The 13,435-nt window shown below is 48.1% G+C and overlaps 1 protein-coding gene across 4 annotated transcripts in view; it reads left to right on the top strand.

Moving 5' to 3' along the window:
* Nucleotides 1–13,101, top strand: part of PCNT (pericentrin) — a 131,382-nt gene extending 118,281 nt beyond the window's left edge. For 3 of the 4 annotated variants that reach the window (XM_034654113.1, XM_034654121.1, XM_034654105.1), the window contains 6 exons: nucleotides 5,040–5,159; nucleotides 6,896–7,128; nucleotides 8,683–8,759; nucleotides 9,599–9,719; nucleotides 12,037–12,164; nucleotides 12,644–13,101. In XM_034654113.1, coding sequence (XP_034510004.1) covers nucleotides 5,040–5,159; nucleotides 6,896–7,128; nucleotides 8,683–8,759; nucleotides 9,599–9,719; nucleotides 12,037–12,164; nucleotides 12,644–12,687 — 723 coding nt within the window. In that variant the 3' untranslated portion in view covers nucleotides 12,688–13,101. Of the gene's footprint in view, nucleotides 1–5,039; nucleotides 5,160–6,713; nucleotides 6,840–6,895; nucleotides 7,129–8,682; nucleotides 8,760–9,598; nucleotides 9,720–12,036; nucleotides 12,165–12,643 lie in introns of those variants that run through there. The other variant, XM_034654128.1, reaches the window with a different exon arrangement.
* The last annotated feature ends 334 nt before the right edge of the window (nucleotides 13,102–13,435 follow it).

Here is a 13,435-nt window from a genome sequence, read left to right as displayed (position 1 = left end):
TTTCCACTAGCGTGGTGCCAGGTGCCTAGTGCTATCTGTATGTTCTTCGGTGAAGTGTTCTTTAAAGCCCTTGCTCGCTTTTAAAATTGCATTGTTTGTTTTCTGATGTTATGGTGTTCTGAGTTGTTTGTACGTTGTGGATGCGACTGCATGGTCAGATCGGGAATGTATAATCTCTCCTCCCAGTCTGTGCCACCCTCTCTGTCGAGATGGTAGCCTTTGCAGAACAAAATTTATAAATTTTAATAAAGTCGATTTTTTTTGGTGTGGATCACGTCAAGAGTTTTGTAGTTTTACTTTTTACATTCAGGTCTATGATCCATATTGAGTTAATTTTTTTTTCTGTCTGAGGGTTAGGTCAAGGATTATTTGTATGCATGTTGATACCCAGTTATTACGGCACACGTTGAAAGATTCTTTTTTTCCTTTGTACCGATGTCAGAAGTCATTCCACAAACGTGCGTGTATGTCTGGATTCTCTCTTCTGTTCTGTTGACCAGGCAGCATGGGTTACATTACAGCTTTGTATCAAGTAGTGGGAATACTCCAATATTTTTTTTCTGTTTTCAAATTATTTGGCTATTCTATTCTAGTTGTTTTGTTTTTGAAGATAAATTTTAGAACCTTACTGGTTGGTTGGTTGGGATGTGGGAGGAACTGGGAGGTACAGGGCCCGGCTGGTTTGGAAAATTGGTCTGGCCATTCTTACCAGCAGTTCCACACAAAAACTTGTGCCTAGACTTTCCTGTCACCATTATTCATTGTTGCCTGAAAGTGGAAATATTCCAAATGTCCATTAATTAATGAACAAGTAAGTAAAACGTGGCATATCCATAAAGGGGATTATTGGTCAGTAAAAGGACTAAACGATTGCTAAGGGCTTCAGTGTGGGTGAGCCTGTGTCACCTCGCTGTAGGATCCTATTTACGTGGCTTGTCCAGAGCCACAGAACCATGGAGGCAGAAAAATTAATGGTTGCCTGGGGCTGGGGATGTGGGGGGGGGGGTTGGGGGTGATGAAAACATGAATTACAGAGTGGTGATCATTGTATTCTGTGGATTTATTAAAAATCCATTGATTTGTACATTTTCAGAGGATAAATTTTACAACATGTGAATTACATTTCAGTGAGGCTATCATAAGGGTTTTAGGCAAGGGTTGACATCTTGGCTCTGTCACTAGAACTGTGAACTTAGCTTCGTTGAATCTTCCCATCTGAGAACTTGCATGTCCTTTCATGTGTTTGGATCTCTTAAATATGTTGTAGCAATCAGCGTTCAGATTCTGAAAACATGTTAGATTGATACCTTAATATTTCATTTTGCAGGGAGCTATTGTAAAAAGTACTTTTCGAGCTTTTTGTTTTCCAGTTGTTCCTAGCTCGTGTACGGAAACATGCTCACAGGTGCACCTTGTGCTGTTTCCCTTGCTAACCTCATTTTTCAACCCGATGAGCTCTTCTGTAGGGATCTATTTTCTTTCCAATGTGAATACTTTTGATTTTCTTTTCTTGCCTCTCACACAGGCTGGCGGGGTTCCCAGTCCTAGGGGCAGAGCTTCCATCTGTCAGGTGCTCCTGCGAAGGCCCTGGGGCTGAGGAAGTTCCCTTCGGAGTCTTAGTTTGCGAAGGCTTTATCGTGAATGAATGTTTAAATTTGTTATGATTTTTCTACACCTGTTGATAAGATGATGCATTTTTTTCTTAGTTACTCAGCTAACATGGTGTATTACGTTGATTTTTGGATGTGGACTCTATGTTGTGGTGCCGGGAAAAGCCCCGGGCAGTCGTGGTGTCTTAACTATTTTTACATATTGTTGGATTCAGTTTGCCTGTATTTTCTTGAGCATTTTTGCTTCTGCGTTCATGAGGGATGTTAATCTGGAGGGTTTTTTTGTTTTTGTTTTTGTATTGTCTAGTTTTGGCCTCATAAGTGGGGACACGTTCCCTCCTCTTCTTAATTTCTGGAAGAGATTTCCTAGAGCTGGCATTTATTTCTTCCTTAAATATTTATTTAAATTCACCAGTGGAACCACGTGGGCCTAGTATGGGTCTTTTGGGGGAAGGTTTTTAGTGATGGACTTCATGTTTCTGGTGTTGGTGGAGGGCCTCATGAAGATCATTCAGATCTCCTGTAGCCTTACTAAGCTGCTTCCTCCTGTCCTTAGTCACCGCGAGGGGGATGTTGACATCTCTAAGTAGAATAGTGAATTTGTCTGTTTTCAAGCTCCGTCCAGCTTTGCTTTGTCTGCTTTGAAGCTCTGTTGGTAGGTAAGGTACCTCTGTACTTGGGAAGTAGGGTCCAACCCTACTCAGACCCAGGACTTGAGTTCCCTGATGTGAGAAGTTAATAACGGCTCCATGTTTTAATCTTGATGAAAGCTGCCATTAGCACCATTCACAACCCTGTCTGCTTCTCTGGGACTTGTCAGAAGCATTTGGAGGTCCAGTGTTGAAGGCGTCCTGTTGTGCCTATGGGACTAAAAGCCCAGTCACTAGTAGAACACTTTTATCCTTTCTATGAAAGTTAATAAGGAAATCAGGAAATAAATTATTTTATTGAAGATTAATTGACATACAATACTGTACTAGTTTCGGGTGTATAACGCGGTGATTTGACACTTGCATCTGTCACGAAACCGTGGCCACTGGGAGTCTAGTTTCTGTCTGTCACCACACAGAGTTGTCACAGTGTTCCTCATTGCTCACTGTGCAGTGTCATCCTAATGACTGGACATTTGCACCTCTTCGTCCCCTTCATCTGTTTTGTCCACCCCCTGGCCCTCCTCCCCTCTGACCACCAGCCAATTTGTTCTGTGTTTCTGTGAGTCTGTTTTGTTCGTTTGTTTGGTTTGGTTTTTTAGATCCCACATATAAGTGAGATGATATGGTATTGGTATTTTTCTGTGACTTTTGACTTCTTTCATTTTGTGTAATGCCGTTGAGGTCCATCTGTGTTGTCAGAAATAGCAAGATTTCATTCTTCTTTAGTGGCTGAGTAATATTTCATTGTGTGTGTGAACCACATCGTCTTTATCCATTCATCTGTCGATGGACACCTGGGCTGTTTCCATAGTTGGGCTGCTGTAGATAATGCTGTTACAAACATCAGGGTGCTTGTAACCCTTTGAATCTGTATTTTAATTTTCTTTGGGTAAATACCTAGTAGTGCAATTGCTGGGTCGTAGGGTAGCTCTATTTTCAACTTTCTGAGGAACCTCCATACTGTTCCACAGTGGCTGCACCAGCTTGCACTCCCACCGACAGTACAGGAGGGCTTCTCTTTCTCCACACCCTCGCCAACATCTGTCGTTTCCTGACTTGTCGTTTTTAGCCATTCTGACTGGTGTGAGGTGGTGTCTCATCGTGTTTTGGATTTGCCTTTCCCCGATGCTGAGTGATGTTGAGCATTTTTTTCAGGTGTCTATCAGCTTTTGTATGTATTTTTTGGACAAATGTCCAGGTTTTCTTCTCATTGGATTGTTTTTTTTTATATTGAGTTGTATATGAGTTTTTAAGTGTATTTTGGATGTTCATTCCCTATTGGATATATTATTTGTTTTGTTGATGGTTTACTGTATAAAAGCTTTTTAGGGGGCGCCTGGGTGGCACAGCGGTTAAGCGTCTGCCTTCGGCTCAGGGCGTGATCCCGGCGTTGTGGGATCGAGCCACATCAGGCTCCTCCGCTATGAGCCTGGCTTCTTCCTCTCCCCCTCCCCCTACTTGTGTTCCCTCTCTTGCTGGCTGTCTCTATCTCTGTCAAATAAATAAATAAAATCTTAAAAAAAAAAAAAGCTTTTTAGTTTGATGTAGTCCAACTTGTTAATTTTTGCTTTCATTGGAGGAAATATTGAATTTTTAAAGTTTTTATTTATTTGAGAGAGGGAGCACAAATGGGGGGAAGGCAGAGGGAGGGGGAGAAGCGGACTCCACACTAAGCAGGGAGCCTGACGTGGGGCTGGATCCCAGGACGCTGATGAGATCATGACCTGAGCTGAAGGTAGATGCTTAACCAACTGAACCACCCAGGTGCGCCTGAAAAGTAAATATTTGTAGTGAGTAAATCACAGGCTGAGAGTGAATTGGAACATTTTCTCCTTTGTGTCCAAGATAATTTTGATTCCTAGAGAGTCTCTTTCCACAAATGACCAGGCTGTGTTTTAGGACCATGAAAACAAACATCTAGTCTTTTTCCCCTTCCTCATCAGGGTCCCATGAGAGCCCTTCCACAGGGTCACCTTTGTCACAGGCTTCTCCTCTCAGCTGTGCCCTGGAGCTGGGGGCTGGTGTGACCAGGCTGCCTTTGATTCCTGTTCCAAACTGCAGGATGGAGGTCATCGTGCTTGTGGCCCAAGTGCCCGGAACTCCCTCTGGTCATCCAGTGTGGGCAGCCACTTTGCTGTCCTCACTGTGAGACCCTCCTCTGTAAACGGGTCCCCACTGGAGCTCTGGGCATGCTGGATACCATGGTAGCCAGGCCACGCTGCATATGTTGGGTGTGCTGCCTGGTCATGACAGCTGCTCAGCGTCCACGGTGCCCACATGGGGCCCTTGCTGAGGTTTCCAGGTGTGTGATTTGTTGGTGCTTCAGTAAAACTAGGGACTCAGACCTGTTAGGAGTTAGCATTTCTAGGACCAGAGACTGTGTCCAACAGGCTTATTGCTTTGAATTCGGTGTTCTTTCACAGGTATTTGGGGTTTGTTTTTAATAAAAACATACCTTTTGTGCAGTCATATTTCAGTAATTGGTATGCAGTAACCACCCGTGAGTTAATCATCTGATGATATCACATAACAGCTTGGGCATCTGAAAAGATGCCAAAGATGGACCAGGATGGCCCATGTTGTGGGATTTGGGAGACGTGCTCCCAGCCGCCTCCTACCCAGAGCATCCTGGGGGAGCAGCCAAGGAAGAAACGAGCTGTGTGAACATGACCCTGACCCTGGGGTAGAGGTGCTGACTCTGCCCTCGGCCGTTTTTCTCACGGCGATCTTCTGTTGGAGCAGCTGTGTAGACGACGTCATCTGTGGTTTGTTACAGAGGCCGGACAAGTCTTTGTGGAAGGAGGATGGGACGGTTTTGCAGAGCTCAGCGCGACAGCCCGGCCCAGCACTGCCCGCAGCAGTCGCACGCGAGGAGGGAAGCACCTGCAGCGTGCAAGTAAGGCCAGCCCTGAGGGCCACGCTGGGTGTGTGCGGTGTCATCCACGTGTGCCCTTGATGTGTGTGTAAGACTTTCTATTTCTAGGGAGGTCGGGGTAGCTCAGTCGCTTAGTGTCCCGACTCTTGATTTCGGCTCAGGTGTTGTGATCTCAGGGTCCTGGAATTGAGCCTCATGTTAGGCTCTGTGCTCAGCAGGGAGTTTGCTTGGGATTCTCTCTTCCTCTCCCCTTGCCTCCCCCCTGCATGCTCACTCACGCTCTCTTTAAAAAAGGGGGGGGGGATTTAGTAATTCTGGAGCAGCTTAAGGTTCACAGCAGAATTGAGGGGAAGGTGCAGAGAGTTCCCACGTATTTCTTGTCCCCCAGTGTTGACAACCATCACCTGAGTGAGCCCACACTGACAGGTCGTCATCACCCAGAGTCCACGGGGTCTGCTCTCGGTGGGGTGTGTTCTGTGGGCCTGACAGATGTGTGACAGTTGGTACTTTTAAAAATCCTGGTTTGTTTATTGTAGCCGTGAAAGCATTCTCGTGATGGTGGGGTTCTTCTTTGCCTGAGCATAGCTGTCCCAGTATGTCTCTTTGCAGTAGGGAGACATTGAGACGTCACAGAGAAGAGCAGTTAAAGTGAATACGCCTCCTTTTGAAACCTGCTGTTATTCTGTACAAATATCTTGTGTCTGTGCTCACAAGTTAAGGGTGTCAGGCTTGGAATCATATTAGGTAAGTCTCCACAGCCTGAAAACACCCAGACTGGGGATTCGTTGGTCATTTGTGTTTGCCCCTGGGGTGCGAGCTCTGAGTCCTCTCTTGAGGGAAAAATGCGTGTTAGAATATTAGGATATAAGGATGTGCCTCTGTGTATGGCTTCAGGGGTTTCCCACAACCCCCGAAATGTCCTGAGGGCCTAGGGATGAGACCCCATCCCACCCCGGGTGTGCACCTCACCTAGTGGTCAGATTCATGGGGCCTTTGGGGGGTCTCCTCTGAGGCTTGGAAAGGATGTCTGGTCTGCCTTTTGTCAAACTCTGCCCAGCAAGGCTGTCCCTGGTGACAGATGTCATGCAGGGCTTACTTCTATAACAATTTGCTGAAGGGAGAAACGGTGTGGTTCTTTTTAGTTTAATTTTTTTTAAGATATACTTTTTTTTTTTTAAGATTTTATTTATTTGAGAGAGAGAGAGAGAGACAGCAAGAGAGGGAACACAAGCAGGGGGAGTGGGAGAGGGAGGAAGCAGGCTCCCTGCTGAACAGGGAGCCCAATGCAGGACTTGATCCCAGAACCCTGGGATCATGGCCTGAGCCGAAGGCAGACGCTTAACGACTGAGCCACCCAGGCGCCTCTAAGATATACTTATTTATTTAAGTCCTCTCTACACCTCATGTGGGGCTCGAACTCATGACCCTGAGATCCATAGTTGCACGCTTCACTGACTGAGCCGGCCAGGTGCCCCGTCTGGTTCTTTATAAAGCACAACAGTAGAAACGTGCTGTACGTCTGTCAGCAAGATGTCTTTGTTTCATGATTGTTTGACTTTTTTTTTCCCCTTTCAGATAGAGAAAGTACCTGCATTATTTGAGAGCAGAAAGCTTCAGAAAAGCTCTGATTTATCAAAAGAAGTATCTTTTACTATTGATTGGTGGAACACAACAGCACAACAGTAGAAACGTGCTGTACGTCTGTCAGCAAGATGTCTTTGTTTCATGATTGTTTGACTTTTTTTTTCCCCTTTCAGATAGAGAAATTGTACCTGCATTATTTGAGAGCAGAAAGCTTCAGAAAAGCTCTGATTTATCAAAAGAAGTATCTTTTACTATTGATTGGTGGATTCCAGGACTCTGAACAAGAAACACTCTCCATGATCGCTCATTTGGGAGTGTTTCCTTCCAAAGCAGATAAGAAGATTACCACATCTCGCCCTTTTACGAAGTTTCGGACTGCCGTCAGGGTGGTAATCGCAATATTAAGGTAGCGCTGAGGCTCGTGCCGCCACCACGTCTTTGTGGGCAGGAGGCATGCTGAGTATTTGGGCTTGTCTCACTCTAATGACGCTCTCCTCTGAGTGACACTTGCCTTCAAGAGACCATGTTGTGCAGAACTGTCACCCACCTTAGTTTCAGAAGGTGCCTTTTTATCACAAAACAATGCCTTGCCCCTCTACAGCCCTGGTGTCCGGATTCCTTCTGATGACAGGCACATCTGTCGGAGTTTGAAACTGCATTTCACGGCTTCACATTTCGGTTGCCTGTACTTTAGCGAAATGTGTGCTCCATGAAAGGGGCCAGGTCCACCAGAGCATGGGAGCCATGCGGGGTGGTGGCCGTGTGTGGTGTTCTCATCCTGGCTATGAGCCCACTCCCTGGGGGAGGGCAGGGCATGCGGGTCCTGCCAGTCCCAGGCACCACTCAGTGTCCCAGGTGTTGTTGACACAGGGTGTCGTTTTGGGGGCAGGTATGTGAGACTGGTATGAATGGGAATTAAGAGTGATGAAAATCCATTTTATGTTATAATTTTAAGATTTGCCGAATTTCCACAAATGTTTGTCCCACTAAGAATTGTTAGCACTGTGTCTGCTCTGTGTTGCCCACAAGGTGCCTTCCTCAGACCCCACACTGGTTGTCTGTGTGGGCCAAACGCCCAGCGCAGCAGCCAGGTGGGCTGGCTTCCCTGGCTTCTCCCGACTGCGCTGCGGAGGACAGAGGGAGCCCTGTCCCTGCAGAGACCTGGCACCCGGCCAGTCTGGTCCAGCAGAGGTGGGAGGCTGCCTGGCCTCCTTGCTCTCCTGCTCTCAGCCCTCAGCCTCAGGGCACTTCATCCCCTCATCTCTGAGTTCTGACCACAGACTGACCACCCATCACCTATCTGTCTGTCCATCCATCCATCCTGCATGTTTGGAGAGAATGCCCTGTGCCAGGAAGCCTGCCAGATGCAGTGTGGGGCAGGTGACCAGGCCCAGGCCCTGCCTTCAGCCTTCCTGTCAAGGGGCAGAGCATTTTCAGCAGCTGTGGTTTTGGCGAGAATCAGAACGTGTCTTCCAGGAGGATGCACGGTCAGAGAGGCAGTGGTGCTTAGAAGGAGCAGCTGGCAGGAAGGCTGTCTCTGAAGGGCGTCTGCTAAGCCACGGAGGGGCTCCCAGGAGGGGCCAGGGAGCCCTGCATCACTGCACTCTGGGCACCGACCTCTGGCGCTCCTCACCCTGACACCCCCGCTCCCTGTCTGACTAAGAGCACCTGAGGGCAAGGGCCTCTGTCTTGCTCCTTTTATCCTGAGCCGTCTAGTGGCGCTAGGGAGCAGGTATTGCAGACTTTCAGAACTGGGGTCTGTGAGACCCCGGGCTGGTGGGCATCAGGGTAGCGCCGTGGCCAGAAAGGTGCTGGTGGCATGGGCATCAGGGTCACCGCAGACAATGGGGTCCCACCCGAGTCTGATTCCAGGTGTCGGTCATGTCCGGATTTTCAGTTCTTTTCTCACAACTGTTTTGCTCTAGTTTCCAATGTTTTGTGTCCTTTGTTTTCTTTGTAGGTTACGTTTCTTGGTTAAGAAGTGGCAAGAGGTAGATCGGAAAGGAGCCATTGTGCCAGGCCGAGCGCTCCGTCCAGGTGGGCCTAGTAGGAGCCCAGTAAAGCACACAGGAAACCCGTACATTCAGCTAGTGGGGCCATCAGTGAGGCAAGGTGGCTTCTGATGGAAGGTGGTTGCAATGTTGGGAAGCGCAGGGAAGACCGTTTAATGGTTGAAACAAGGTAGAAGTGCTAAAGACATGGATGAATAACTCAGGCTTAATAAAAGGTTTGCTTCAGGGCTGCGTCTCTCCTTTGGGAGCTCCACTGCCTGGGCTGGCCGCCCAAGAGCAGGCCTTCCATGGGGCCCTGCCCTGAGTGTAAACATGTGCAGAGAACTCCCCACTCACAGCGGGACGCGGCCCCTGGTCCTGCAGGGGCTTCAGGTGCCTGGAGGGGAGGCAGTCAGACCCTCGGCAGCTGGGCTTCCCTGGCCACCAATTGTTACTTGGGCTTTCAGGTGTTTAGGAGAGTTTGTTCCCACACCAGGTACACCTGGTGGTCTCAGGTTCTGTTTCTCCCTCCTCCAGAGCCCCCTCCTCAAAGCCAGGGGGAAGCGTGGGGGCGGTGAGTGGTGGGTGGAGAGCATCCTGCTGGCTCTGTGAGTTCACAGAGCGCTCCCCTGGGGGCGCTGCCCTTATGGATGCTGGGGTTAGGTCAGACCTGCAGGGGCAGAATACAGGTGATCAAAACTCAGGTTTTCTCTAGAGCTACTTAAAACATAAGTTTTATAAATTGGGTATTTAAAAAATGTTTTGAAATTGCCCTGCAGACTCTTAAATGTTTATAAACTTTAAATTTTGGTAGAGGGGCCTTCCTACTAAAAGATATTCGTCTCTATTCCTAATCCCTTTGTTGTTCAATGGCTGTGGGGGAAGGATTCCCAGTGCCACGGCAACAGCCTCCACCCAAAACCAGCACATCCCCACCAACCCGGGATGCGTCCTCCAGCCACGCCGGGGACCGTGTGCCCAAGGCCTCCCCATGTGGGAGGGAAAGGTGAGTATGCTTCCAGACTGCGTTTCCTCCATAGACGGACCTGCAGGCAAGCCGCTGTGCATGGGGCTGTCTCCAGCCGCTGGGCCCCTACCCAGACGTGCACGTGGGCTTAACTGACTTGATCTCTTTTCTGTGGGATTTGGGTGTTTTGCACACATGGTGTCATCTCTCTACTTACTACTCAGTTGGCAGTTGAAATCCACAGGTTACCTGTGGGGGAAAAAGCCCCTTTCAGTGAAAACAGCAAGAGACCTTGTGGCTGGATGGTAGAATGCAAGTTTGTTTCAACATTGCGGTGATCGGGGTTCAGCGGGCTGAGCCGCGGCTGTGTGGATTGGCAAGCCCGAGGCCGCGGTGGGGAGGAGGGGGTGTGGCTGTGGCTGCGGCTTCTCATCCCGGTATTATCGTGAAAGACGGGCCTGGGGTTTAATTTCTGCAGAGTGAACCGTGTGAACACCCCACTCACACACTGGATGAGGGACTCTGGTTACAAGTCATTTAATTTGTTCTCTCAACCATGATTTTTCCAAGATTTGTAACACAGCGAAGTTCAGTTTGTGTCTTTGCGGGTGTTTGTCTACACGTCCAGAGTCTTCTGTTTCTCTGAGCGTGCTTTCCAAAGCGTGCTCTGCCCTTAGGGTGGCAGCACTGTCCTCCACAGGTGCTACTGACTGGATGGGAGGACGCACCGGCATGTGCGCCTTCACGCCTTGCCCTGGTTGGCGGTGGCATCTCTGTGCACATCGCACTTCTGAGCATGACGGTCTCTGGGGTCCTGACCGGAGAGGCCGTCTGTACGCACGGTGCAGACGTGCACTCCAGCTCAGTGTGCGGCTGACTTTTGATCTCCTGCACTGATGATGTCCTGCCGACGTGTGGGATTCCTCAGGGAGATGTATTTTGGAAGTTCTGGCTTTGGCCTGGCCTCAAGCAAGGCAGGGAGTACACATGAGTCCCTGGGGGCCCGGAGGCCCAGCTCTCTGTGGGAAAGGCAGAGATTCCTGGTCCGGTGGCTGGGGCACCCGGTGTCTGGGTGGTGATGGTTTTCAGAAGAGTCCGTAGCAGCCGAGGCCTCTTTTATGTGGGTGGTGCAAGGATGAGTAAGGCATGTGCCTACCCGGAAGAGAAAATGAAGGACGCAGAGCAGAGGACTTGGAGGAAGGGTGCTGCATAGACTGGATCGGGTGCGTTGTGCCCCAAGTGACGACGGCAGTTTGGGATGATCAAGGAAAGGCCAGTGGGTAGTTGGGTCACCCTCAGGGCACTGTGGGGGGGAGTCTGAGGGAAAGAGCTGCGTAATCTAGTTGGGGTAACGCACTTATACTTGAAAATTTCATGAATTAAGTAACATTGTTGGAGAACCTGGGTGGCTCAGTCGGTTAAATGTCTGACTCTTGACTTCTGCTCAGGTCATGATCTCAGGGTCGTGAGATTGAGCCCCGCATCGGATTCCATGCTCAGCATGAGTCTGCTGGAGATTTTCCCTCCCCTCTGCCTCTCCCCCGGTGTGCCCGCCCTCATGCGTGAATGTACTCTTTCTCTCTTAAATAAATAATCCTTTTTAAATAAATAATATGTAATAATTTTTTCTCATTTTAACTCTGAGACATTTTATAGAAGTTGGTTTTTGTTTTTAAAGATTTTATTTATTTGAGAGAGTGAGTGAGCACGAGAGAGTATGAGCAGAGGGAGAAGCAGACTCCCCCTGAGCAGGGAGCCCAATGCGGGACTTGATCCCAGGACCCCGGGACCATGACTTGAGTCAAAGGCAGACGCTTAACCAACTGAGCCGCCCAGGCATTCCTAGAAGTTGGTTTTTTAAGCATTTGTAGCACTTTTATTTTTTTATTTTTATTTTTTTAAGATTTTATTTATTTATTTGACAGAGATAGAGACAGCCAGCGAGAGAGGGAACACAAGCAGGGAGAGTGGGAGAGGAAGAAGCAGGCTCCCGGCAGAGGAACCTGATGTGGGACTCTATCCCACAACGCCGGGATCACGCCCTGAGCCAAAGGCAGACGCTTAACCGCTGTGCCACCCAGGCGCCCCCTTCGTAGCACTTTTAAAAAATGCCTTAGTTTTGGGGCGCCTGGGTGGGTCCGTTGGTGGAACGTGTGACTCTTGACCTCAGGGTCTTGAGCTTGAGCCTCGTGTTGGGCGTCGAGATCTCATGCAGACGTGTATACATACACGCACCCACAAATACACACACTTTACTGTTTTATTATGTGGTGAAGAAAGGATCTGTACCCCACCGCCTGTCCGCGTGCTGGCTGCGTTCACCATCCGTTGACTTTCACTCTTTGTTTGTTTGAAGATCCACTCCATCCCCAAATTCAAGATCAGAAAGATCCCTGACTGCCTCTCAAGATCCTGAACATTCCCTGACGGAATATATCCATCATTTAGAAATGATCCAGCGAAGACTGGGAGGGGCGCCTCCAGGTAACAGAGTTCTTCTTCGTTTTTTACAATAATACACTGCACACGAGGGACGTGAGATAACATAGCAACGCCTGTGGCATTCGGCTGGGTAAGTGTTGTTAGTTTCAGTCTTCGTAATCAGCCGTCAGCAGCAGCATCAGAAGGACCAGCATGAGTGAAGGCGCCTCAGACGTGTGGACAGTGTCCTTAGCAGGAAGCGTGGGGACCGTTTGCTTCATCCCTCGCTGGGCCTTCAGTTCCCTTCCCTCACACACACAGGGCGCAAAGATCATGTCCAGCCAGTACGTAATCTGTCTGGGATTTCTTTACCATCATACTTTAAACCATTGTATACCTTAATTGTCATTTTTGCCATTTTGAGATTAATTCAGTGGCACTGTTTCAAAATTTTGAAATTCTTCTTAAAAGACACACAAAGACTTCTAACGTCTTTTTTGTTTTTTTAGATTTTATTTTATGTCATTTTTATTTATTTCTAGATTCTGCTTCAAAGAAATCCTGCTGCCAGAAGATTAAGCAATGAATAAAATCCTTGTGGCTCTTACCTATGACAATTCTATTTGAGGAAAAGATATACTTTTTCCCTTTTTCCAAGGAAGGCGCGTGGCGTGGCGTGGCGTGGCGTACAGTCCGTGCCTGGTCTCTTCATGTGCCTGAGATGCCAGCCCGAGTGCCGTTCATTAAGTGTTCTCATCTTTTTGCAATGCTACCAAGCCAGATGGAGCATCTTCTCTGTAACTTCCATGTGTTTCAGCTCCTAACCTTCATAAGGTGACGTGCGCACTCGTGAGTGACAGGCGCCTGCCCTGCTTGCCTCCAATAAGTGAGCAGAGACTGGCTTCCTGTTGTTTATTTTCTTAAAGTGTACAGATGGGAACTTGGTTTAAAGACAAAAACACATCAAAATCAAAAAGAATAAAATCACAACACTATTTTATTTGTGAACGGCCCTTGTGTTTTTTTTTTTAGTTTTATCCAGTTTGCTTTATCATTAGCGAAAAGCCAAGACAGACTTAGAATTTATATTGAATTGTACGTCAACGTTTTCAGTGGAACACAAAGACCTCTTTGCCTGGTAAAGACAGAAAGATAGCCACTTGCCTCGGTCTTTCTCGGTTTCTTAGTATTTGCATGTGGTTTTAGACCTTTGAATGTCACGTTTATTCTGCTGGGTATAGGTTTTAATATAAAACCTTTTTCCAAATGACTGCTTCTTTCCACGGTAGATTTTCCTTGTAGCCTACAACACTGGCACACGTGCATTCTCTGTG

Source organism: Ailuropoda melanoleuca, chromosome 1 (genome assembly GCF_002007445.2).
Source record: "Ailuropoda melanoleuca isolate Jingjing chromosome 1, ASM200744v2, whole genome shotgun sequence".
NCBI classification, from domain to species: domain Eukaryota; kingdom Metazoa; phylum Chordata; class Mammalia; order Carnivora; family Ursidae; genus Ailuropoda; species Ailuropoda melanoleuca.
This window is presented reverse-complemented; position numbering and strand designations above follow the sequence as displayed.